Source organism: Melanotaenia boesemani, chromosome 2, assembly GCF_017639745.1.
Source record: "Melanotaenia boesemani isolate fMelBoe1 chromosome 2, fMelBoe1.pri, whole genome shotgun sequence".
Taxonomy (NCBI): domain Eukaryota; kingdom Metazoa; phylum Chordata; class Actinopteri; order Atheriniformes; family Melanotaeniidae; genus Melanotaenia; species Melanotaenia boesemani.
In genome coordinates this window covers 15778365-15804635 of record NC_055683.1, presented here as the reverse complement: position 1 = coordinate 15804635, position 26271 = coordinate 15778365, and the positions used below count along the sequence as shown (strand labels likewise).

At 39.4% G+C, this 26271-nt stretch overlaps 1 protein-coding gene across 5 annotated transcripts in view; it reads left to right on the top strand.

Annotated features, from left to right (window-relative positions):
- The first annotated feature begins 408 nt into the window (after window positions 1-408).
- Window positions 409-26271, top strand: part of caskin1 (CASK interacting protein 1) — a 141800-nt gene continuing 115937 nt past the window's right edge. For all 5 annotated transcript variants that reach the window (XM_041996796.1, XM_041996784.1, XM_041996788.1 and 2 more), the window contains exon 1: window positions 409-1176. In XM_041996796.1, coding sequence (XP_041852730.1) covers window positions 1083-1176 — 94 coding nt within the window. In that variant the 5' untranslated portion in view covers window positions 409-1082. The remainder of the gene's footprint in view (window positions 1177-26271) is intronic.

The following is a 26271-nucleotide window of genomic DNA, read 5'->3' as shown; positions in this document are numbered from 1 at the left end:
AATAGTATAGTATATGCCCCCTCCACCCCCCCAAAATCCCCCCCTTCCCCTTATATAAAAGTCTAGCTCCGCCACTGCTTTGATGCAAAATAGGCACAGACGCTTGTATACAAGGGGGAGAGCTATGATGCAGGTGTGTGGCCTGATAAGCTGAGCGCTTCTCCTTCCTCCGTGTCTTCCAGGACGAATCTCTGCAGCTTCTCCGTGGAAGCAAAGACAAAGAGAGCCACAGAGACGGAGCCTGAGCGCGATGAAACAGGGAGGCGGGAGAGCACCACGCTCCTGGTCCGCCCCCAAGTTGCAGCACACGAGCCCATTTAGCGCTACGAGCTGGGCCAGCTGTAGAGCGCGTGAGAGCGAGCGCGTGCACTCCCCCCCCTCCTACACATACACACACCAGAGAAAAATCATTACCAAATACAGAGAGTCGAGCTACCGGAGCGATGGCTGTAGCGGCAGCAGCAGCACCGCTGGAGTGTGTTTACGACGCAAAGCACGAGAGCGACACAGCCTCGGGAGAGACAAACACCGCGCGCGCACGGCTTTTTAACGCACAGGCATTTACGCGCAGCGTCTGGAGCCCGTCAGGCTTCTCGCTACATCGGTCCGCTTGACGTCTCCGTTCCTCGGCAGTGGATCCGGATAGGCTCACGCAGCAGAGACCGACCGAGCTCGAGCTTCTCGTGGAGGCAGATGCGGTGGAAACCGGACCATTTTAGTACTATCTCACGTTTTTAGGCGCGCCGTTACTGGAATCTTTAACGGCCCAGAAGTCTCCCCCCCACCGGTCCTGTCTCCATCCAGCAGTGCTGCACGTAGAGGCGGGGTGGTGGTGGTGGAGGGAGGGGGGACCCGAGAGCATCCCTCCATCCCACCGAGTTTATCCCTCCCTTTCTCCTTCTCGGTTACAGCCTCATCATATACCAGAGCTCTAGGGGGGTTCTCATCTAATCCGGGGAGCCAGGGTGGGGGGGTGGAGGGAGCCAGCTTGTGGCCGCGGTAGACGCACCCTCCGCCCGGTGAGGCTGGGCTGAAAGCGCCGCTGTGCTGAAGGATGCTGCGGGAGTAGAGCGGCTCAGAAGATGGGGAAGGACCAGGAACTGCTGCAGGCGGTGAAGACCGAGGACCTGCTCACCGTTCAAAAACTGCTGCAAAGGCCCCGACCAGGGAAAGCAAGTAAGACATTTTACCCTGTTCCAGCACAACTGGATGGAAACCCTGTCTCTAGGTGCTTCTGTCCTGCTTAAAACTGTAAAGTTAGAGCTATTACTACTACTACTGCTTTCTGTTTGCTACCATGAAGGCCCCAGATGTGTGTACTTGTGAGGGTTGTCAGGGGAGCCAGAAGGGAGGGGGTTGTATGCAAAGGGGTGTATCAGAGAAGATTAGTGGTGTGACTGAAGACTGATAGCTCATCTGGAGACCCCTGTGTGAGTGCACTGCAGCAGAGATGAAAGAGAGAGTGACTGGGGAAGCAATGAGATTGTATTTTTGGATGTGAACCTGCAAGGTTGTAATTATAGAGGTGATGGAGACATCTATGCAACGAGGAATCTTCTATCCTGCAGTGTTTTCGCTTGCACAGCCCACTCTAATGTGTGGGCAACACAGAGAAAGCTGCAGATAGATGATACTGTAGAGGCTGCTGATGCTTCTATAATCAATAGGATGGGAAGCTGTTGCTACTGCAGGAATCTATAGTTATGATTTGGAATATTCAAGTGCAAGTGCAACAAGTTGCCTAATTCAGCTAAATAGGCATGGAAGCCATGACACCACTTGTTCCAGTTGGGCAGCCTCCCAGCAGCTTATGAACCTGTGCTCAGACTGGAACGACTCCAGACAGCAGGTGGGCCTCATTTGAATGAGAAGAAACACAGCTGATTACAAATAGGAGCACAGAGTAGGCAGATCTTGCGTGCAGTATTTATTATTATTCCAAATGACAGCTTAAATTTTGAATTTTATGAGTCTGCTATTAAATCTGGTAAATCAGTTAAAGGCTACAGATGGCAAAGCTCCCTCCGCAGGACTCAGTGGTGCATATGGCTTCAAAACAGTGAGTAGGAATTAGTGATGCACACGGAAACAAAGTCTAAAGGCTACGGCAGGGCAGGAAACCCCCCTTGGATTAATGTATATGTGCTATCCAGGGCAAAAATGCAAGCATTCCCCCCAAAAGAGTTTGCCTGCAGCTACAGGTAGTGCCCAGTGTCTGTGGATCGCAGTAGAGTACATCATGTACAAGAGCACAACATACAAAAAAAAGACAAAAAACAAACCTTTAGGCTACGGTTAAGTGCTCTTAAGCTAGAAGCCCCTGTTTGGCTACTGTTTAGTGCAATGAAACGCAGAGGAACAATACACCACCAAACCAGTTTTCATGCAGCAGCCACATGTGTGTATTGAATCAAAGCCAATCCTCAGTGGATTGCACACACAGGCAGTTTAAAGCAGACTGTGCAGGTGATGCTGCTTATTCTATGTTAAGCAGAATCAATAAATTCTAAATACTGATTAGACTTTAATAGATTTATCCCTGAAGGTATCATTAATGAGAAACAGTCAAGTCAAAGCAAAGCTTTGGGCGGCGTTCCAGAGGTTTACGTACTGTGGCATGTTGTGACACAATAACAGGGAAGTCTAACACAGATGCAGCAGAGGTGCCACCTTAGTGCCGACTCAACCTATGTCCTGAAGTAACCTGCTTTTCTTCAGGATCCCATTCTTCAGTTACAACCCCAATTCCCACAAATTTGGTACACAGTGCTAAAAAAAAAAGAAGAAAAAAAACAGAATGTAATGATTTCAAAATCTCATAAATCCATATTTTATTAAAAACAGATCATAAATGACACACTAGATGTTGAAACTACCATTTCATGGAAAATATGAGCTAATTTTGAATGTGATGGCAGCAACACATCTGTAAAAAGTAGTTCCAGGGTGATGTTTAGCGTTGTGTAGCATCCCCTCTTCTTCTAACAACTGTCTGGGAACGTCTGGGAAGTGAGGAGACCAGCTGCTGGAGTTTAGGAGAGGAATGTTTACATGTCTACAGTCCTGGACCTTGGTTGCTGGATTTCTGCTTCCATGATGCTCCAGATTTTTTGTATTACAGGCCAGTTCAGCAGCTGGACTCTTCTCCTGTGAAGCCATGCTGTTGTTATGGAATCAGGATGTGGTTCAGTATTGTCTTGCTGAAATCTGCAAGGTCTTCCCTGAAAGAGACATTGTCTAAATGGGAGCAAATGTTGCTCTAAAACCTCCATGTACTTTTCAGCATTGATGGAGCTTCACAGATGTGGAAGCTGCCCACACCATAGGCACTAATGCAGCCCCATACCATCAGAGAAGCAGCTTTTCACCTGTCCACTGTCCACAAGCTGGATGCTCCCTCTCCTCTTTAGTCTGTAGGACACGCCGTCCATGCTTTCCACAAACTACTTCATTTTGATCTATCTGATCACAGAATAGTTTTCCAATTTACATGAGATTTGGTCATGATGTGGAACATTTTTCTAAAAATGTTCCACAATTTTAGACCCAGATTGTCTCATGTTGGTGAACATCTTTACATCTGAGAGGCTCTGCCTCTTTAAAATGCTCCTTTTATAACCAGTCATGTTACTGATCTGTTGCCAATTAACGTAATTTGTTTATCAAATGCTTCTCTAGTTCTTTTTTTATTTGTATCAATTACTTTTACAGACTTTTGTTACTCCTGTTCCAGCTTTTTACAGATGTGCTTTGCTGTCAGATTCACAATGAGCTCATATTTTCCATGAAATGGTAAAATGTCTCAGTTTCAACATCTGATATGTTTTATGTTCTTTTGGGAATAAGACAATGGCTTATGAGATTTGAAAATCATTGCATTCTCGATGCTTCACATTTTTTTCTTACTTGTTCTGTCATCCTTTTACACTCATACACCTTAAGGGGGAAAAAACTATTTAAAATGCTGCTTTCTGATAATTAAAGACTTAAATTAATATTTTGCATTTAGCTTGCTGTAAATTCAATTTGATACCACTAGTTACTCAAAAGAATGACAACATTGAGAGTAGCAGATCTCTCCCACATCTTCATAACTGTTGGACATGGTGGTGGTGGGGTCATAATTGGGGCTTGTTTTGCAGCCAATTAGTTGTTTTTTATCATCTTAGTTTGTACTTTAAGACCTCATTTTATGACCTAGTGAGGACCAGATGAGTTTTTTTATATGAATATGTCATAATATATTTTAATCTTAGAAAGGAAACAGGGCATATTTTCCTTTTCAACAGAAATGTCTTAATGTTTTATAAAAATAGAATTAACTTCAAGTTCAGGTGTGGAGAGCCTGTTGCAGACTAAGTTGGGCATTCACTCATTCATGTTACATCTAATTTATAACCTTCCATCTTTTCTCAGTAAACACAGAGAATCAGTCATTGTTCTTGTCACACCATCATTTCATTGGAGGGTTTAATGCCTCCGCATTTTTGGTTTGACCTGCAACATACACCTCAGAAGGGTTTGAAGTACCATTGTGCACATCTGTTTAACAAGAAGCTGTTTAAAACCAGGATAGAGGCTTATCCCTGTGTAACCTCCCTTTTAAACCATGTCAACATGTTGTAAAGCCCTGCCTTCTAATATTACGCTGAACTTTCTTATTTGTGTAAATGTCAGGAAAATGACATTTTCCTTTTCGGGGGGGGGGGGGCACACACACACACACACAAAAAACACTAAATAAGTTGATGGAAGCAGCAAGGTGGTAATGACATACTGGAGCTGAGAGTCACAGACAAACAGCAGAAAAACACTCAGCTGTTTGCCATCCAGTGTTAAATACAGAGCTAAAAGGACAGCTGTGTGTGTGTGTGGCCTGAAGATAGATGTATGTATGGAGCTAAGATAGGGACACAAATTTGTACATGTATTTCCAGTTTTGTAACGTAAATCTTAATCTTAAAATTAAGTGTAACAACTAGGGCTGCAACGATTAGTCGGCGTTGTCAACAATAAAAATAGTCGACAACGAATTTAGCCGTCGACTATTGTCGGCAAAAAAAAAACAAAACAAAACTACAGAGTGAGACATCGTCTTCTAATCCTATCTCTGCTAAGAGTTGCACATTGCACATGCGCAAAGAGGGGGAAAAATATAGAGTGAGACATCGGCTTCTTTTTTTTTATCTCTGCTGAGAGTTGCACATGTGCAATAAAGTCCGCCAGGGGAAAAACATGGTGGCAGACCAGGGAGGAAAACCGCGGTGGAAAACGTTAAAAGTCTGGGATAACTTCACGTTAAACTTACAAAATAAATTAAATACATGTGAGATTTGTAAAGCGGACCTTGTGTACCACGGAAGTACGTCTGCAATGCTCGAACATTTAAAGAGGAGGCACGTCGGACTTACTTAACAACCTCATGCAAGATTTCAAAGCTGAAAGTGAAATAAGATCCATATATAATAATCATGAGATACATAATCCGATTGGTCGACTAGTCGTTTTAATAGTCGGTGACTAATGGACCATCAGAATAGTCATTAGTTGCAGCCCTAGTAACAACAAGTAAAGGTATGGACTAATTCTGCAAGTCAGAAAATAAACTCCATTTTACAAATCAGAAAATAAAGTTTATAATTAAGAGAAACCAAGTTAATTTTATACGGGTCTAAAATATAAGTAAGTTTTACGAGTCAGAAAATATGTCGGTTTTACAATTTAGAGAAAACAACCACATTTTACAATAAAAAAAGTACATTTTGCAAATTTGATAATACAAATCTGAAAATATAAGTTTTTACAATTTTACAATTCAGCGTAATCAAGTAATTTTTACAAGTCAGAATATATAAATAAAATTTACAATTTTAAGAAAAGTAAATTTTACCATTCTAAAAACAGAAAATACAAGTGCATTTTACACGTCAGACAACTCAAGTCAATTTTACAAGTCTGAGAGTAAATTTAAAAATTCAGAAAAAAGAAAATTTTACAAGTTTGAAAATATAAATCCGAAATACAAGTAAACTTTACAATTCCGAAAATATAAGTAAATTTTGAAATTCGGAGAAAACAGGTACATTTTAGGAGTGTGAAAATACAAGTAAATTTTACTGATCTATACAAGTAAATTATACAATTAAGAAAAAAGTAAATTTCATAAGTTCGAAAATGCACGTCAGTTTTACAACTACAAAACATTTGAGAGTGTTTTGTAAAACTTATTTATATTTTCAGACGTGTAATAAAATTTTCTTGTGTTTTGTGACCTGTCAAATGTACTTCTCTTTTTAGATTTGTAATGTTCAGCTTTAATTTCAGACTTGCAGAATTAATCCATACTTGACTTGATTTGTACACATACTTGTTCGTACATGTAGACATAGAGAGATTCAAATTACAAAACATGTACAAGTAGCAATGTCTCTATCCTAGCTCCATACATGTGGTTAGCGGTTGGATTGTGTGTGTTGAGGTGTTTATATGTGTGGAGAAGAGGGTAAGGTTGGGTTTAATGTGTGTGTAGTGGGTCTGGCTGAGGCCCTGCCTGCTGCAACTCATTTACTCCCACTAATGCCAGACACACGGTCTGCACATATTTACCTGCATGATGGACACTCTTACGTTTACATGCCCACATCTGGCACCATCTGGAGAGCCGTCGTCAGTTTGCTGTCAATCAACGGGCTTCTGCACACAGCAGATGAGGTCACTGTAACTCTTGTTATGTGTGTGTGTGAACCTTGAGCGTGACCTCAGGTCTGTGTTTGTTAATGGCTGTTTCAGCGTTTTGTGTGTTGAAGCGGTTGGTATAACCTGTATCGATGATTGTTTATGATGTCTTTGAAGGGTCTGTGTGTGTGTGTGTGTGTGTGTGTGTGTGTGTGCGTGTGTGTGTGTGTGTGTGTGTGTGTCATTTTAACTGCTAAATGCTGTTAAATGATTTATACACAATAACTGTTTACTGCCATAAGACACACATCTGCATCTTCCTCCTATTTTTCCCAATCTTGTTGCTAGAAGAGATGCTAATGCTTGCAGATCCTTAAAGTGACCCCCCCCCCCCCCCATCCCCATCTTTTCTCTGTTGACGTGCAAAGCTGGCAGAGGGAGTAGAGCAGATGATTGCATCCACACCAGTGCACATGCACAAAGAAGCAGGCAGAGGGGAGCTTCACATGCTGTCAGCCAGACTCTTCGTACTGGTTAGCTGCACTGTGTCTGCAGCTACAGACCTCAGTTAGAGCAGCGTTGTGTAAAAAAGCCACACATGATAGATGCCTTTTGTCCTGAAAATGCATCTGCTGGAATGTGACACAGACTTTTCATGTTTTGGCTCTGCTGAGGTTTGCTTTCACAGAAACAGCCATATTATATGAAAAATTCCTCAACTTGATCCCAAATATTACCAAAAGTTTGCAAATGTCCTGCAACTGTTGATGGAAATGTAATGATTAGGAGTGTAACTATACATCAGTCTGCACTGATTCAATGATCAATGAGGAAATAGCATTGATCCAAATTGCTTTGTTCTAACAAGTTTCATTTTTTAATCTGATGAGGAAAATATGGATATCCAAATGTGTGGTGTGTAACTTTGATAAAGTCCGACTGTACTACCTTGGTTTTAAAATGAAATTCTACAAATATTTTTTTAAAACTATAAGTGGGGGAAAAAATATATATATATATATATATGGCTGTCAAAAAAACCCACATTAACGGCATTAATTAATTAATGTAAGTAAATCAAATTTTTTAAATTTTTTTTTTATGGAATTAATGCATGCACATGTCAAGCCCCATACATCCGTCATTTCTCTGTTATGACGGCGAGATGTGGAAAACAACGATGGAGAAGATCAGCCGGGCGGCTCTATGGATGGACTTGAGAATAAACACAGCGTTAATGGAGCAACCATGGACGTTGCCTCCGTGGAGGATGAGGGTGTTTTAACAGGCACTCTTTTCCCGATAAGAGGGCTCCACACCCGCACATTTCCCGTATTTCTTTTTTAAACTTACCCTGCGTTTTGTACCGTGTCTGTTCTGGAGGATCTCTGGTCGTCTGTTTGTGGAGCAGCAGCTCTTCCTCCTCGTATCTCGTATGAATCATAATGGCTGTCGGTGAGCAGCTGATCGACTTTTCTCTAGTTGCGTTTATTTATGGTTCAGCTGAGAAGGAGGAAACTAGTGGTTCGTGGTTCACGCCGGCACACATTTACCCCAAAGTATTGTTTTTGGCAGAAAACAATACTTTGTTTTGGTCTTCCCTAACACAGTGGCTGACGTAAGGATGTAGCTGTAGATAGGATTTATGGCTCAGCCATGCAGGGGTGGGTCTAGTAAGGTTCTGATAGGGGTCCAGACAGGAACACTGACCAGGAAAAGAGTGTAAAAAAGTGAACAGCCACTCACACTTCAGTGACAAAAGGAAAAAACAGTTTTTATCCAGATCATCAGTTTTATAAGAGTTTCTTCATCAATGTTGGCTGTTTAACTTCAGTCGTCACGTGTGCTGGTTTTATTACAGAAATTATCACCATGGAGACGGTTGGTCAGATGATGATGTGTGAATTCTGCATTATGATCTAGAACATGGCAGAGACGATTTTGACGTACATACATGCTGCATTTACTGACCATTTGACATCTGACTTCTAACCAAATGGTCAGTTAACAGTAAATATTTGTAGCATCGGCTCGTTCTAGTGATACAATACAGTAAAAACTGGCAAATTTCAGGCATAGTCGTGAATAGTGATTTATCATTTTGAAATGATTTGAAATTTGTGATTGATTTGAAAGCTGTAATTAATCATGATTAAAAATATTAATCATTTGACAGTCCTATATATATATATATAAAACAGAAAGGGGATTTTGGCCCTGTCACAGTGGTGAGCAGAATCCACCACAAACCACTTATTCTGCTTGGTCTTTGAGTCCAGAGGTGTTCATCCTCCTCGGTTTTAGCATCACAGACAGCTGCAATACTTTGCACTGTTCATAGCATCATTAATTGTAGTAGATTAGTATTTTTAATTATGTTTTATTGCTATTTTTAGTGATTGGGATTTGATCCACTTTAAACTTAAACAGTTTTATTCATAACAGTGAGCAAATATACGAGACACAAACAGTTACTGAAGTTTTGTGATTTCCACACCAAAACCAGACTTTTAAAATGCATTTAAATGTGTAAGTCCAACCATAATTAGACAAATTCAAAGATCTGATAATCAGACTAACACACCCAGATAACAGCAGCTGATGATCAAACTCCTGCATATATTTCCTTAACCAGGCCATGTCCACCTGAACAGCAGATATGCTTGAAACCCTGTCAGGGTCAAAAAGTGCCTTGTGAGCCATGTTGGCCAATCTGAAGGCTGATGAAATAATTCCAGTAAATCCCTTAAAATTTTGCTGAAAAGTAGATTTTTGGTTTTATTAGCAGTTTTCTCTCCCCTAATGCCTTCATTCTTCATTTACATGCAAGCATGTAAAAAGCTCTGTTAGCAGCATTTGCGCCAGCGCAGTCATGGCAACATCTGTACATATTGTGATGTAAGCCAAACAGATGATGCCGTACAATCTGATGCTGCAAGCCAAAAACACAGTTATCATGTCCACATATAAAACACACAGCTGGATTATCTTCATCTTTGGAGATGATTTAAAATAATAATACATTACTACTACTACTACTACAGTTTCCGGCCTTAAAACTCTTATTTCACCGTGTCACATGCCAGCAATTGGATAGCAACACACTGGATGTTTAAATGTGCACCATGGCTGATTCACCAAAGAAACAAAAGAAGACTTTATTAGAAGAAGCAAAAAAAAGAAATAAAAAGAAAAAAAAGGAGACAGAGTAAGATCAGACTGAGTTTTACTGACTGGAGAGAGCTCAGAGAAGAGACAGGATGCAAGATGGAGGCTGAATTAGCCGTCATTAGTGGATGCCAAAGTGTGAAAATATGCCAGAGTTCAGTTGTGTTGCGTTTGTATGTGAAAAAAAAGACACCAATTCAGAGAAAAATCTGTATCAGTCATTTTTTTAAACAGTAAAGCATAAATGCATATTAACAAGCAGAATTACCAAATAAATTTGCACCCATTCACATATTTTCCTTTTTGCTCTCAGATGTCATGAATTCTGACAAAAATTAGCCTATTTATTGTTCTTGGCTACACAGAATATTGATATGCAGATGAGAAGATGATTGTTCACTACTGATTTGTGTTTTATTAGCGTATCACGACGTAACGTGATAGGTTTATCATAAGAACATAGCCTGTACTGTTTGCAGATGTTGTTGTGACCTATATTGGAGCAAAATATATTTTATGGAAAATATACCCATCATGCATAAACATTTCAATTATTTTTGCCAATGATTAATTGTTCTACTCTGGTTTTTATTGTTGTACACACAGAAATGTTGACAGTTATGAGTAACGGAGTGCGTCACCTGCCTGCAGTGAGACGGTGTGTGTGTGTTTGTCTGAATTGCCACAGAGCAGGCGTCACCAAGTTGGGACCTCTTGAGCCAGTGTCCTGCAGGTTTTCAATATGTCCATACTGCATCACACCTAATTCAAATAATGGGTCATTCAGAGGCTGGTGCAGACCTTGACAACGAGCTATTGGAGAACTATTTCATTTGAACCAGGTGTGTTAGGGGACACAGTGAAAACCTGACGGACACTGGCTCGAGAGGTCCGGAGTTGGTGATCCCTCCCATAGAGTGTGTGTGCTGCTTTTAGTTAAAAACATGTACTGGTGATTATGCATATGGCTGTCTTCTAAACATAAAAATGAAAATTATAAAGGCTATATGCACTGCTGGGACTGGGAGAAATAAGTTGCTAACACAAAGACGCCGTCCTGTCTGCTTTGAGGGTGCAACGTCTACACGGTGTCCTCAAGCTTTACCAAATCTCTCCAATGAAGTACAACTAAATCCCATTTGATAAATTAGGCATTTTTCTGGACATGGCAAGCACAGTTTCCCCCTATAACGACAAATATGGTTTATTGTCCACGTTTTCACCACAAAATAACGTGATACGTTTCACATTTTTACAATAAACTATCCCGTTATAACGTGATAAGGTCCCAGTTTTCTTTTTATTTGGGTGACAGCTCCATACTTATGTAATGTTGCTTTATCTATTGATACGTTAATTTTACATTATTTTAATTCTTATACTCTGACAACTAAGGCTAAGAAAAATATCTTTATTAAAAGGGTTGAGCTTCTACATGCATTTTTCTCTAAAAAAACAAAAACAAAAACAAACAAAAAAACAGAAAAACAACAACAACAGACAGACAAAAAATAGCAAAAAGTGGCTAGGAGTTTTAAGGGTTAATGCGTTGGGTCACTTCAACATTTGGTGTTTTCCTCCTTTTGTGTGTCATCCTCCAGAGTTCAGAAAACTTGCATATCAATGCTTGAAGACAACTCACCTCCAACTCACCTGCATTTTACTGAATAAAGTTAGAGCGTAAAGACCTGGAAAAAGCAAATGTGCCAAAGAATTCTCAGAGATTGTCATTGATCATAAGTTTACTGACAAAACTGAAGCTCAGTATATCAGAAAGAATAATAAAAACAGAGAGAAAGTGGAAGATTGGCTTGAGATCCCTGCATTTTCTTCCAAAACATCATCACTCACTTCTGACTGCTGCTATGATTGAATTACAGAACAGATGGGGTGAAAGAGAGAGCTGGATGGATATTTTTGCTTTGAGGAAAACAAGGAATGGTGTTACAAAGGATGAAAAAGAAAGAGGAAAAGATATCCTGTAGACTGAGGAGGAGGGGGCAAGGTATTTTTTGATGAGCGGGTGGGACAGATGGAAGAAGGGTGATGAAAGACTGAGAATGATAAAAGAGAGAACAAGGGAATCAGGTGATGAAACGGAAGGATAGCTGAACGTCGTCATTTCCACCTCCCTTTTATTCTGATTGCACACGCGTCAGATTCCACAACCTCTCACACATTTACTCATCTGCACGAAATGCTGCACCAAAAATAACATCCACATAGTTTAATGGGTCAGTGGTAAGTTCAGGGAGAAGCAGAGAGCACCGGGGCGAGGTGGGACGGAGGAGGGAGGAAAAGAAACGAAGGAAAAGGAGATATGACAACAAGTAAAGGAGTTGAGTGGAGTGGGAGACCTGAGAGAAAGGGTATAGAAGTCAGAAAATGAGGATAAAGATGGCGAAAGGAAAATAAAAGACATGGTAAAAATGGAGGAAAAATATATTTGGACTGAATTAAAATTCACACTCCAATAGTTATTAATTACTTAAAAACTTACATTTGTAAAAAAAGCAAGAAAAAAATCTAATAGAACACTTCCACATCCTTCTGACCTTATTAGCTTGAGTAAAGCTCATGAATATGTTAATTTAGCCTCTTCCACATCCCTGCTTACCAACAGATGATACTGTTCTACTTGTTTTCTTTGGATAAAATCTACTATGGACTACACATATAAGTAGATGTCAGTATGTAGTATACTGTGTACTACTGCATCACTAGCAGGTATCTTATAGGCAGCTTTGGTAGCATGCTATAGTATTTTTAGCTAGCTTCCACTTCAGAAGAGCAGAGGTAAACAATGGCACAGCTGTGTGCAGCTTATTTAATGATCACAGGGTTGGGATTTTTTAAAAAAAGCATCTTTATCATCAAACTGATGGAGGGATGGCACCTGTCTCAACCATTAGAAGAAGAAGAGTAACGGCAGTTGTTTAAACAAAAAACAAAAGAAAACAAACAAACAAACAAAAACAAAACAACAACAACAAAACATTATGGGATACAATATGCGACAAACTGGAGAATTTTTCTAAATCAGGACACAACCTGTGTACTTCTTACACTCAAGACTTTGTAGTAGTTTGTATGCTGCATAGTGCACACAACAATTTGGCACAATTAATACGTATCACTTTCATAGTACATGGTTTTGAAAACAGCCTGATTCTGAAGCAGAGGAGGTCTTAGGTAAATTGTATGATACAAGGTCACATAAGGGAAAAGATCAGTATAGTAATATATTTATTTTCTATCACTTTTAAATCATTAGCTAGCTGTTGGCAGCTAGCCATAGCTCTGGCTTCCCAGCTAGGCTGTGCTAGATAACTGCTAGTATCCACAGCTCTGGGCAGCCACATACCAGCTGATAGATGCTAGTGACTGCTCTGGGCAGTTAGCCTAGTTCTCTTCATACCTTGCTTTTGCTTGTCATTTCATTGGCTCCTCACCATGCCCCATATTAGCTACAGAGCTACACACACCCAAGTAGTAAGTACTGGTGCATGCAGCATGTTTGACTTCACCTTTTGAGACTGTAAGTGTTGCTTTGCAGATTAAACTTCAGGTTTAACTTAATTTAATTGGTAATTGTTGCAAATCGTCAGACTTAATCAGGAATGTGGTTTTCTCTTTGCGTCCTGACAATGGCTTTTCTGAACTTAATGGAAAAACCTTTGTTATATCATAGATTTAAAAACGTAATTAAAGCAAATCTATGGGAAAACAAAACAGTTTTCTTGATATAACAAGACTGTTTTTTTGCAATAAGGCAATTCTTATCTCAGGATAACATGACTGTTAACTTGTTATCTTGAGATAATAATTTAAAAATAATTTTTTTGTGTCCGTTCTTAGACTCCGTACACTAGGGGTGAGAATCTGAAGACATGAGAACATCATGTCTTAATTTGGCTGCAATGCGATTTTAAAACGATTATTGATGCATCTTTTTCCCTGTATGACTACTTGACTACTGTTACTTTCTCAGTGAAAACATGATGTTTCATATTTATCTTGACAAACAATGAAGAGGAAAACTGGCTCATGTTGGTTAATGCAGAACAACTTCTGTTTCTGGCCAGAGCTATCTATTGTTCTACATGCATGTGGTGTTATTTGCCCACAATACCTTTAGCGCTGTAGTCCACTTATTGTATTTGGTTCACTTGAAGCTCACTGTGAGCTATACGCTAGGCGGATCAGAGTTTGCTTCTTTGATCTGCATCAGAGTTTGTTTGATTTTTTACTCTTGTCAAAATTAACCGAAATGAACTTTCTGAGCAAACAAAGCCACCCATAGAAGCCGAAGTGCTTCCTCACGCTAGATTTTAATACAGAGGGTACCGGTCAGATTTCACTCACAGCCTTCGTGACTGTTATGTGCACGCCACAGGCAATCAGGTGCTTCATTCCCACAATTTCTATTTCTGACTTTTATGTTCGTCAACATTGTGTTATTAATCAAAAAATGGATTTTTTAAACAGTTGCACATTAATTCGGAATCATCCACATCTGCATCGTGATGCATCTAAAAAACTACTCCCCCCCATCCCTACCGTACACATTTTATGTGATAATAACAGCATTAATGTCTGTTCTGTTTTATCCTACTGTAGCTACAAGGGGCCCATTATCACCAAGAAATGGAAGGTGGATAAGTGGTTTAGTCCTGATTTAAAGACCACCCATGAAATACAAAGGACGGTGGGGTGGGACCTCCCTCACTCAATCAGCACCAACTTAAAAAAAAAAAAAAGAAAAAAAGAAAAGTAGCATAAACCACCTACTGCTCTGGCTTAGCCATGCACACACACACACACACACACACACACACACACACACACACACACACACACACACACACACACACACACACACACACACACACAAACACACACACACACACACAAATACAAACCACCCCCCCACCATCATGCGACTGGCACATAGAGGTATGGACTCTGTAGGAACATACATTATCACTGTGGAAGTCAAGCATGCAGACGGGACAAAAGTCACCATTAAGTGCTGGTAAAACCCTCTGCAAACACTAGAGCTGGTCCTCAAAGGGATGAGAGAATGACAAAAGAAAGCTGAGCCATGTCATTTGAGAATTGTTATGTAAGTAATAAAGTAGCTGCATGCATGTGAGGGTACTTCTTCTCAAGAGCTGCCGGAGAGTGTGACAGAATATTTCCACTTACACCATGAATTCATAATACTGAGTGTGTTCTTACAGCCTCATATTCATGTTTGAGAGTCTAATAAAGGCATGAAATTATACTTTTTTTGTTTTTTTTTTTCCTCTCTGACTCAACTTTTAAAACTAAACCAACATGGTTCGGACAAGGTTTTACTGTACTCTACATGAGAGCCTTTTACAAATGTTCCACCCTGCCCACAGTGAATACATTTAGCATCGCCTTGGGACCTTCTGAATGAATGCTGCTGCTCTGCTGCTATGTGAGCAGCCACTAAAAACAGAGCTGTGACACAGTTTGGGTGCATGCTCACGGCTGGGAAAAAGGGGCGTCACTGACACATCCTCAGGACAGTGATACATGTGAGAATGTTTTGAAGGGAAAAAGTGGTTGTGTTATAGTGCGCTGTAGAGCCCTGTTTCTAAGCAGCGTCAAACATTTCCTCTGTGTTGCTTACTGGGGTTGAGATGTAAAAGTGGGCAAAAGAAAGCAAAAATTCAGCAAAACACAGGTTCCCTAAAGCACAGCAATGTTTTATAAAACAGAAACAGAACCAAAATTAAATGTTTCAGAAGACATTTTATAAAACAGAAACATTTTTCATTGCAGAGCTGAAACAAAAAGCTATCATATGACATCAAAATACAGCAATTAAACAGAGAATACAAAATTTTACCAAGCAACAGAAAATAAAACATTTGTGAATAATTATTTTTTAGGTTTGTTTTGTTTTTGAGTAACTCTCGGTCAATTAATTCTCAGCAATTTCTAATTGTTTTTTTTCTTGCCCATACTTTATTTCTAATCAAACAAAGAAAAAAATATTATGGAGACCAAGTGTTTCAGTATTTTAGGAAAGTGATGTCTGTAACTGTAAAACATGCAGATGCTTCACGTGAAATAAATAGTGAATAAGACTTGGATAAGTGTGACGTATAGACAACTGGTGCATGGCAGTGGGAGCTCTTGTGGGATGTTCCCAGTCTGTTGTCAGGATCTACAAAAAATGGTCCAAAAAGGGAAGACCAGTGAAGTGACAGGATCAAGGATGGCCAAGACTCACTGAATCATGCTGGGAGAGGAGGCTGGTCAGTGTTGGCTGATCCAATAGTCAGCTAAGAACAGGAAACTGAGGCTACAGTTCACACAGACTCACCAAAACTGGGCAATAGAAGATGGAAAAACGCTGGTCTGATGAGTCTCCATTTCAGCTCCACATTCAGATGGTAGGCTCAGAATTTGATGGAAACAACATGAAAACATGGATCCATCCTTCCTTGGATCAACAGTTCAGGTTGCTAGTGGTGTAATGGTGTGAGGGATATTTTCTTGGCACACTTGGGCCACTTAGTACCAACATGATTTACACATCCTGCCAGAGTATCCTTGTTAACCATCCACAATGCACAATATCACAAAGCTCAGATCATCTCTGACTGGTTTCCCGACTGGTTCTTTTTAGCTAGCTTCTGGTTTAGAAAAGCAGAATTAAACATTGGCATAGCGGCATTGAACTTTCTACATATTCCCTTCTTGGGGTTTAAAAAATAGGTATCTTCACCTGCCCAGAGTAAACTAAATAATTTTAGCAAATCAGTACACCATCTGTGTGCATTTGTGTATACTGTAGACTTTACAGTAGTTTGCATTCAACATAGTGCATGCTGCAGTTTGGCAAAATGAGTACATACTGCTAGCATAGTACATGTTTTGAAAACAGTCCAATTCTCAAGCAGAGGAGGCCATGGATAAATCATATGCTACAAGGTCAGGTATAATCGAAAGGATCAGCAAAGTAATGTATTTATTTTATATCCCTTTTAAACATCTAGCTTGCCAAGCTGTTGGAAGCTAGCCACTGACTTCCCTGCTAGGCTGTGGCTGCTAGCAGCAGTAGCTGCTAGATGACTGCTAGCATCCACGGCTCTATAAACCACATAACTGCTGGGAAGCTGTCTGCTACGACTGGCCAACCACAGCTACCATTGTTGATAGCCACACACTCAGTTAAAATTAATACACAGTTAATATGTTACTATTCTGATACTTCTACCTTTGTGGTAGCCGCAGCTGCTAGCGGCTGCACTGAGCAGTTAGTTTGCTTCTTCTCATAGCTTGCCCTAGCTTCTCATTTCAAAATTCCTTACAGTGCTTTCATATTAGGGTTAAAGCTACACCCCCTGAGTAGCCAGGATTAGCGTTTGAGACTGTATTTGGTGCTTTGCCGATTAAATTCAGATTGAATTAACTTGAAAATGAGCAGTTAGTAATTTGAATGATAATTTTTGCACATGGTCAGAATCAGTAACAGAAGGTTTAGGTGTGCCTGTGGTTTTCCACTCACTTCCTGACCATAACTTTCCTCAACTTCTACAATGGAAAAAAAAAACTCTTGTTTTATAATAGTTTTTTTTAAGAATAATTAAAGCAGGAAAACAAAATGGTTTGAGATAATGTCCCTTAGTACCAACGGAACATGGTTTAAACACCACAGCCTACCTGAATATTGTTGCTATCATGTCAATATAGACCAAAATCTTTGATGAACGTTTCCAAAACATTGTTTAATGAATGCCACTGAGAATTAAGGCAGTTTCAATGGCAAAAATGGTCAAACCTGGTACTAGCAAGGTGTACTTTACAAAGTGGTTGGTCATTTGTTATGTGTGTGTGTGTGTGTGTGTGTGTGCGTATGTATGTGTCCTGGTGTGGAGTTCTGAGGTCAGTTGAGGCTGGCCATCAGGACAGATGTTGAGTCTGACCCAGCGTGTATGACCATACATACCGTACATGTTTGATGCAGCAGTTGAACAGATGGTTGGTGTTGGCTTGCCGCCCACATAGCTGCAGATTTGTAGAAGATTCCACATGATATACCCGACCTCTAATACTGCACATGTGTTCACAGTTTGTACTAAATGTGAAGAAGTGTGTGCAAAACGGTAGACCTTCATGCCATCCTTCACCCCTCTCTGAGTTTAGCCATTTTCTGGAATTTTCTGCTTCCTACTTTATAAAAGTGTATCCTGTGAAATCGCTTTCTCTCACTGCGACCTCCCTCATTTCCTTTTAAAAGATAAAACTAAGGATCTATAAACTCTGTACAGCTGTACTGAGGCAAGCTGTACAGTTCCCACACACTTCTGAAGTCCCGATGAAAGATAATAACAGTTGGTATATTTTTTATTTAACGGCTGCACTTCTCTCTCTTTTTTTTTTCAATTTTGATTATTTCAGGTCAAATGCCTCCTTGAACTTGACCTCGCTTTTTGACTTTCAGCTTTGTCCCTGCACACAGAGATTCCTTCCAATTCTCTGAATCTTTAATGATATTATACACGGTAGATGGTGGGATCTTTGAAGTCTTTGCAGTTTTACATTGAAGAACATTTTTCTGAAATTGTGCCACAATGCAGTTTATCTCTGATTGATAATCCCATATCTGAGAGGCTTTGCCTCTCTTAAATGCTATTTTTATACCCAGTCATGTACTGACCTGTTGCCAACTAACCTAATTATTTGTCAAATACTCTTCCAGCTGTTTTTGATTTGTGCCAGTTACTTTTCCAGCCGTATGTTGCCCCCGTTCTAACTTTTTAAAGATGTGTTGCTGCCATCAAATTCGAAATTTGCTCATATTTTCCATTAAATCTTAAAATGTCTCAGTTTTAATACTAATGTGTTGTTTATATTCTTTAATGGATAAAACATTACTTAAAGATCTGCACTTTATTCATTTAAATTTTTATTTACATCTTATACACATCCCAGTTTTTTGGGGGAAATTTAGATTATAAATTGAATTCTCACATCCACTTAACTCCACTCCGTGGCTCTTCTTTTGGGTCTTTCCTTGTCATCTCCTGTCCACCGTGGCTGACGACACTTGGAAACGAATAACCTGTTTCCATTTATTACTTGATGGTACATTTAAATAATTGATTTGAGGAGCAAATTCTTCATTTTACAGCAAGATAATGTTAAATATATCCGCTTTGTCTTGGCTATAATGTCAGGTTGATGGAGTTTGCAGCCCAAATCATAATGTTTTCCTCTCACCAGTGAAAGCATTTCCTCCAGTTAAACCTGGATCTCAGCTTCCAACCAAGTGCTTAATGAAGGAAGCTATAAATACTTGCAGAATGCATTGGATACATCAGATAAAACACATTCTGAATTAACCAGGCACACCTGTCTTATATGTTTGTACATGTTATATGTTTATGAATCAGGTTTAATTTTGCACTTCTTCGAAGACCACATTTTTTTTTGTAAGTAATTAAATGAAGGAAAAAAGACTGTGCAATTTTCTAACCATTTCCCTTTTCAAACAACACTATTTTGCTATAACTTGCTAAAACATATACATATACATACAAGATAAAGCTACCTGGTCCTAGATATGTGTGTGCAAATGAGTCCAGTGTTGGGAAATACTGTTGAAAGTGGGATGTGAAAGTGGTGATGACTGGCTCTTCACTTAACCCATAAATATTTTTTAGATTTTGCAGTCTGATTGTGCTTTGAGGAATCCTGATTTGGAGGGAGATATCTGAGTCAGATTCATTTTACATGAAGCCTGAACTCCCCTAAGATATGTGGAAATTGTTAGGAGATGATCAGTGAACTTGGGTCAAGAATACTTTTAGATCATTTGAGCCAAGTCCTCCCAGCAGCCGGGAAAACTTTAGTACATTGAATGATGGTGAAAAGCCCTTCCTCCCTAATCAAAGTAAAGTGGTTGGAAGAAAGCAAGTTGGCTTAAAGGGAAAGTATGGAAAGTTGGGATCTTAGCTCTGTCTGTTTAAACTGAAATACGTCAGCTTATGCACTAAGTCACCAAAGACCTCATGTTAGGACCAGCGATCCATTTCACACATGCAGACACATCCACCGAGAGAGATTTTGATAAGAGCCATATGGTGATGGAAATATATCTGGGTCACACCATGATACCAACTAAAAGAAGAAAAGAAGGACAACCAGTAAATTAGTGACAGTTTGACTGATGTTCATGTGGAACAAAGACTTACACATTAAGTTTAACTCCACAAAAGAGCAACTGTGGAAGAATTTGATGAAATCCTCTCAAATGGAAAATTGTCAGAGGACATAAAAGAGGTAGTAATTCCAACACTTGTCCACCAATGAAAGCGCCTGCTATTGGCACTTTAGCAACAGAACTGAACCATGCAGCAGTGGATAAAAATAATCTGGTTTACCACAATCTAAAAACAATCACATGTTTAACAGAGGTAAGAATGATGGAAGGTTTCAAAGACTCAACCTCCTGTATTGGTACAATCCAGTGGTGGAGGAAGTACTCAAAGATCGTACTTAAGTAAAAGAATAATTTACCAGATTAAAAAAAGCACTCTAGTAAAAGCACCATATTAGTACATATAAGTGCCATGTTCATTGTGCTTTATTGTTGTTGTTGTGACACAGTTCACACTTGACTTGTGGATTTGGGAATGTCATTATAATCGGAAAGAAGACTGACTCCAGAATCCATTTTGGTTGTTTTAACTTTGGTTAGTGCTGTCACTGCAGGTGTGCCCCGTTCTCACTGAAGAAGGGTCTAAGGCCTGGTACACACATAAAGATTATCGGGCTGTTTTTGTCCAGATTTTGTTCCTTCCTGACCAAGGACGGCAGACACGGGATTACCTTGAGTCTTATAAGATTTTCCTATAAAATTATCATTTGGTCTGAGGTATGTTACGAGTTAATTCATGTTCAATATTTACAACCAAAAATCTTGATGTGTGTGAGGAAAAGCAACGACTCCTGTGTTGTGACTGTGTGGATGGAACGTAGCCAATCAGAGAGCGAGCTGGCTGGAGAACAAGGAAGGATATAAAGTCCGTGTTCACACTGTCTCCAGTCTGGTATTTTTTTCAACTCTGAATTTTTCTGTTAACAACAGTCCCAAGACCACCATCATTCCCTCGTCTTGTATATTCATTGCCATGGTTCTTCTTCTTCGTTTTACCGGTTGTCGCCATGGTTCTTCTTCTTTGTTTTTTTTTAGATCACATTTGATCACGACAGACGTTCGGCTCGGAGGACTAGATTCTAGATCGGTTGTGGGACAGAATTGTTATGTGTTATGTGTTTCGTCAAAACTGTTAAATGCCTGATTTTTTTATCTTCACGTGTGAGGTCTCAGATAAACATTTTCATCAGATTAAAAAAATCGTCATGTGTACCAGGTCTAACATTACCTGCCTACGTTCTGGGGTTTAGCGAACCAACTCCCCTTCAGGACGAAACAGGACGTATTTTTCTATAATGACCGTCCGAATTTACATTATCCTGCTTTTATAAGAAAAAACAAAATTATTTTAATTATTTTATCTTGTTTTCATGGCTTCCGCTTCTAGCAAACTGAACTCTAAAGTTGCAGATGTTGCCTAGCAACACTTTAGAAATTATCATGTATTTCTGTTGCGATAAGTGGACAGACTACTTGATGTAGAGGGTGTGAGTCAGAAGCTTTTGGCAGTGGTCATTATAAGAAATATGGGATAGCCTGTTCAATTCAATGGAATTTACTGACGCGTTCTGAAAAAACTGTGTAATTAAATTTAGACACAAACAATAAAACCTGCAATGTGACTGTAAACTGTAATGCAACACATTGTAGAAATGTTGTGGATAAGAAAGTAGGGATATTAGCTGTAAAGTCAAAACTATCTACTTGTGTAAAGTATAGATACTTAAAAAACATTCTTAACTACAGTAAAAGTACCTGTACTTTGTTAACAAAGTACCTGTGCTTGTACTTGGTTACATTCCTCCTCTGTCACCATGTTTATTATTTTGTTTAGGCGCTAGGATTTCGATTCTGCAGCTCTATCTAGTCTGAGTTCTGTAATGCGCCCCCTAGTGCAATCCTCCAGTAGCAAACATAATACAGCAGCAAGTATGTGAACAATTATGGGCTCGACACACGGGAGGCGACGTTGCTCCTTCTCCATTCATTTCCTGTGGAACCTGTGTGATGAGGCGAAAATCGCTGCCCTCCTTAGCCAAGCGACAGGCGACATTAGTGTCAAATGTTGCGCTTGTTCACTTAGACATGCACACAGGGCTTGCGACGCAACACAAGAAAATAGAATAATGTTCGACTTTTGTCGCTGCCGCATGGCGCTGCAACCAATCAGCGAGGGGCTTCATGGACTGACCAATGAGAGCCGGCTGGACAGCGCAGTCTGCAAACACGTCGAACATGGGAGAATAGAGAATTTTAGCTGTGTCTGACTTTCCCACACTTTACGATAGGCTACTTCACGCAAAAATTATAGAGATGTAAATAAAAAGGCGCCAGAGTGAATTAGTCTGAACGTAGGTTCTGGATTTATCTGGATCAGCCTTTAGTTCCATCAAATGATGATATTCACAATGCTGTTTCCTATTTTGTAAACTCAGATGAACACTGAGTTGTCTTTCTTTTATACAGTAAACAGCAAGATTTCTGTCAATTCGTACAAAATCTTCTGACTGTCCATCTGTCATACTTTTGTTACGTCACGGACTGGTTTGAAAATGTCAAAATCCCCCACTAATATCATAACCAATCAAACTTTTGGAGAAAGGCGATCTTAGAGCACGATGCACGGCACTGCTGCCGTCGCTGCTGTTTGTCGCGTCCCGCGTGTTCAGTTTCATGAAGGTTGCGATGAGTTTCGCCCGTCGCTGTCGTTGGTCGCCTCCCGTGTGTCTTGCCCATTACACTGAGCATCTAACACTGGTTCCCTATACAAGCACAAGGGTAAAGAGATGAAGGATAAAGTATATTCTCAATAGTTATGGCAATGATTTATGGATGTTCAGTGGTCTTCTGACTGGTGATTTATTGTGTGGTTTTCTTGTTCTTTATGATGATTTTGTGTAGTTTTTTGTGGTTATATCTCAGGTGGTAAAGATTGATGGTTCATACTGGGTAATATACTGGTTCATACCGACAACAGATGGTTATTTGTATGATGTGAAACAGTGGAAACTGTTTTAAGGGGGACTTTTTTCACTGCTGCACCACTAAACATGCAGCAGAGCAGCTGTGACATCAGAGATGTTGAGTGATAAAATTGGACTGAGACAGTTCAGAAAGTAAATCAAAAAATAAAATCAAAGTTTATTTATTTGATAGGGACAAGTATGTTTCATGAGTCATGTCACACAGTACAGCATTTTAGCCAAGGCTAATTCTCAATTCCCATTATAAGAAAAGTATAAAGTAAAGCTGTAACTGTATTTCTTCATCAGTTCAGTTCATTTCAGTTCTTTTTTTGTCCCTCAAGGGGAAATTTGGTTTGCAGTGCAGTACAACATACAAGGGACAGTCAAGACAGTCAAGACAATAAAATCAACAATCACAACCACAATACAACCAGAGATATTGTTCGGAAGTCTTTTTGACTGGACAAGGGGGACTTATGCAAGATTTTTGCAGAAGGTTTTAATGTTGTGGGTAACACCAGATACAAGCAATGCAAAACCAAATACGCTGAACTAAACACTTACTCACACACACATACACAGTCATTAATCACTTATTCCAATCTCATCAAGTTCTGGGATTGATTTCCTCCACTGCAACCATTTAATTTCTCATGGTTGCTGCAACTCATTCCTCCTCTATCCATCGACCAATCTGTCTCTAAATTTTGTTTTTTTTTCTTGCTTTCACAGTAACATGGTCTTTCAGTAACTACAATCAGTCTCATGAGCAAAAAGGATTTCTTCTTTCATTATCATGGTCTCTTGTACATTTTACATACATCACTAATTTTCCCCCATTTTTAACAAAAACAGAAGAGGTCTCAGATTTAAAAAAAATATATAAAATATAAAATGGTGTCTTTAGGTGTGAGAATATATTAACTTAATTTATCTTCATTTTACAAAAGATGAATCCTGTTCACTTTGGAGATTCGCTTAAGCCTTAATACCCAAAATAATATGGCAGCAATATTGAGGATTAGTGATATGATAATAATGGGATGATTAAGGGACTCCATAATTCTGTGCCATGTTTTAAAAAAAATCACATCTAGTTTTCCTGGCTGAATGCTAACCATATCTGTTTACTCCAAGTTAATGCAGTGTAGCTAGCAAGCCTTTACACTTTTTCTATTGTAACTTTTAAAATGTATTTAGCTAAATTTGCTTATAAACAGATATAAAAAAAATAGGACATTCCAACTATGCTAACATGCTAAGCTAAGTGGTGAACTTGGTGTTAACACGCCCTGCGGTGAACTGGCGACCTGTCCAGGGTGTACCTGCCTCTCACCTGTTAAATGCTGGGTTAGGCTCCAGCTTTCCCGCAACTCTCAATAGATTAAGCGTTTCAGATAATGAATGAATGACAGTATCTCACAAAAGTGAGTACACCCTTCACATTTCTGCAAATATTTTCATAGACAAACCAGCAGTTTGCCAGCAGTTTAGACATTAATGGCTGTATGTTGAGTTATTTTGAGGGGAAAGTAGATTTACTCCATTAAACGAGCTGTACACAGACTACTTTACATTGTGTCAAAGTGTCGTTTCTGCAGTGTCTTCCCATGAAAAGATATAATTAAATATTTGCAGAAATGTGAGGGGTGTACTCACTTTTGTGAGATACTGTAGCTACATGAACCTACTAGTACAACTTGTTTGGCAGTAAAGTCATCTTTTTAGTGAGTCAGTCTTTAACAATGTCTAAACATTTCTGAGCTGGTGACCCACTACTGCCTCAACAGTGCATTAGCAAAGAGAGGCTAACATCTAATATGTTTGCTAGTGACTCAATCCCTATCTTTGCTGACAATTAGCATTTCTAAGCACACAATACTTTCAAATAAAGTCAGCGGTACTTATATGCAGTGGATAATTATACTGAATCTAAAAGTTAGTTTTTAATCTTGAGACTTGTTAAAGAAGTGTTTTTTTTTAGCTTGCAGGGACAGACAAGTTTAGTATTTGGCTATGAAGGAAGCATATAAATGTGATATGAATTTAAAGAGTCGATCCTTTGGTTTGAGAAACTATATGCTGAAGTTAGGGCTTACTGTCTATATCTATACAAAGAAAGCCTTGGAGCAAGCAGTAATACAATAACCTAAAAGGACTGCCACGTAACATCAATTTCAGATTGACTATATAGCCACTAGCAAATGCTTAGACTTGATTTTAGCCTCGTTATTACATCATAATTTTGTTGTTTTGTTAGGAATTTTTAACTATAGAAAAATATATATTTATTAGATAATTTTGTGCAACAGTAATTCATTACACGGTACCCTAAAAGCAGTAATCACAAGCTTTAAACAATATTAACTATCAAAGTTACCCATGCTATGAAGCTAACAGAGTATGCCAATGGTAATACTAAGTAGTGACTGTGCCCGTGTAATTAACATATTTTCAGCTGAGTCAATGCTGTTCATTAAAGCTTAACTTTTGGTGACATTATTTAAATGCTGCACTAACTGGTCTGCAGCTACCTGCTCTGTGTCTCTGCATTTGCAAGCGGGGCAACACAGACAATACATTCCTGGAAGATCAATCACTTTCACTGTCTCCCTGCACCTGTATTGTCACGGCATCTTTTTCTTTTTGTTCCTGGTTATTGCCCCAGCCCTTCACCAGCCCTCTATATTTGTTCCTGTCTGCCCCATGAAGCAGTCTGGCTGGCAGAGTGCTGGTGTCAGGGAACCAGTGAAAGTGATTAGTCATGTCAAACTGGGCCAGGATCAGGCTGCCCCCAGTTTACAACACAAATGAAGTGATTCTGGAATAGTCCACAAAAACTTGGAAAGGTAAAAAAAAAAAAAAAGACTCAGGGGTCTTACCTTGAACACTTAATCCAGATGAGCTACCATCATGGTCCAGGAAAAGCATGTGCTTGTGGGTTATAGCTGAGTGTTTGCGTGACAGCAGCTTATTGTGTATCTCATGACTGCCTTTTAGATTGTAAATAGTTCAGTGTGCAGATTGTTTGCATGTGTGTTTTACATGCTTTTGACTTCAAGTATGTATTAAATGCCAGTGCAAACATCTATTTGTGTATTTATTTGACATACATGACTGGTGGTGGCATCTGATGGTTGGTTGGTCCATAACTTTGATGCACAGGTCTCAAGAGGTTTTGGATGAATTGCAACATAGTTTTATCCAGAAAATGATTAATTCAGATTGATTTAAATAAAAAAATATACCTTCTCAGTG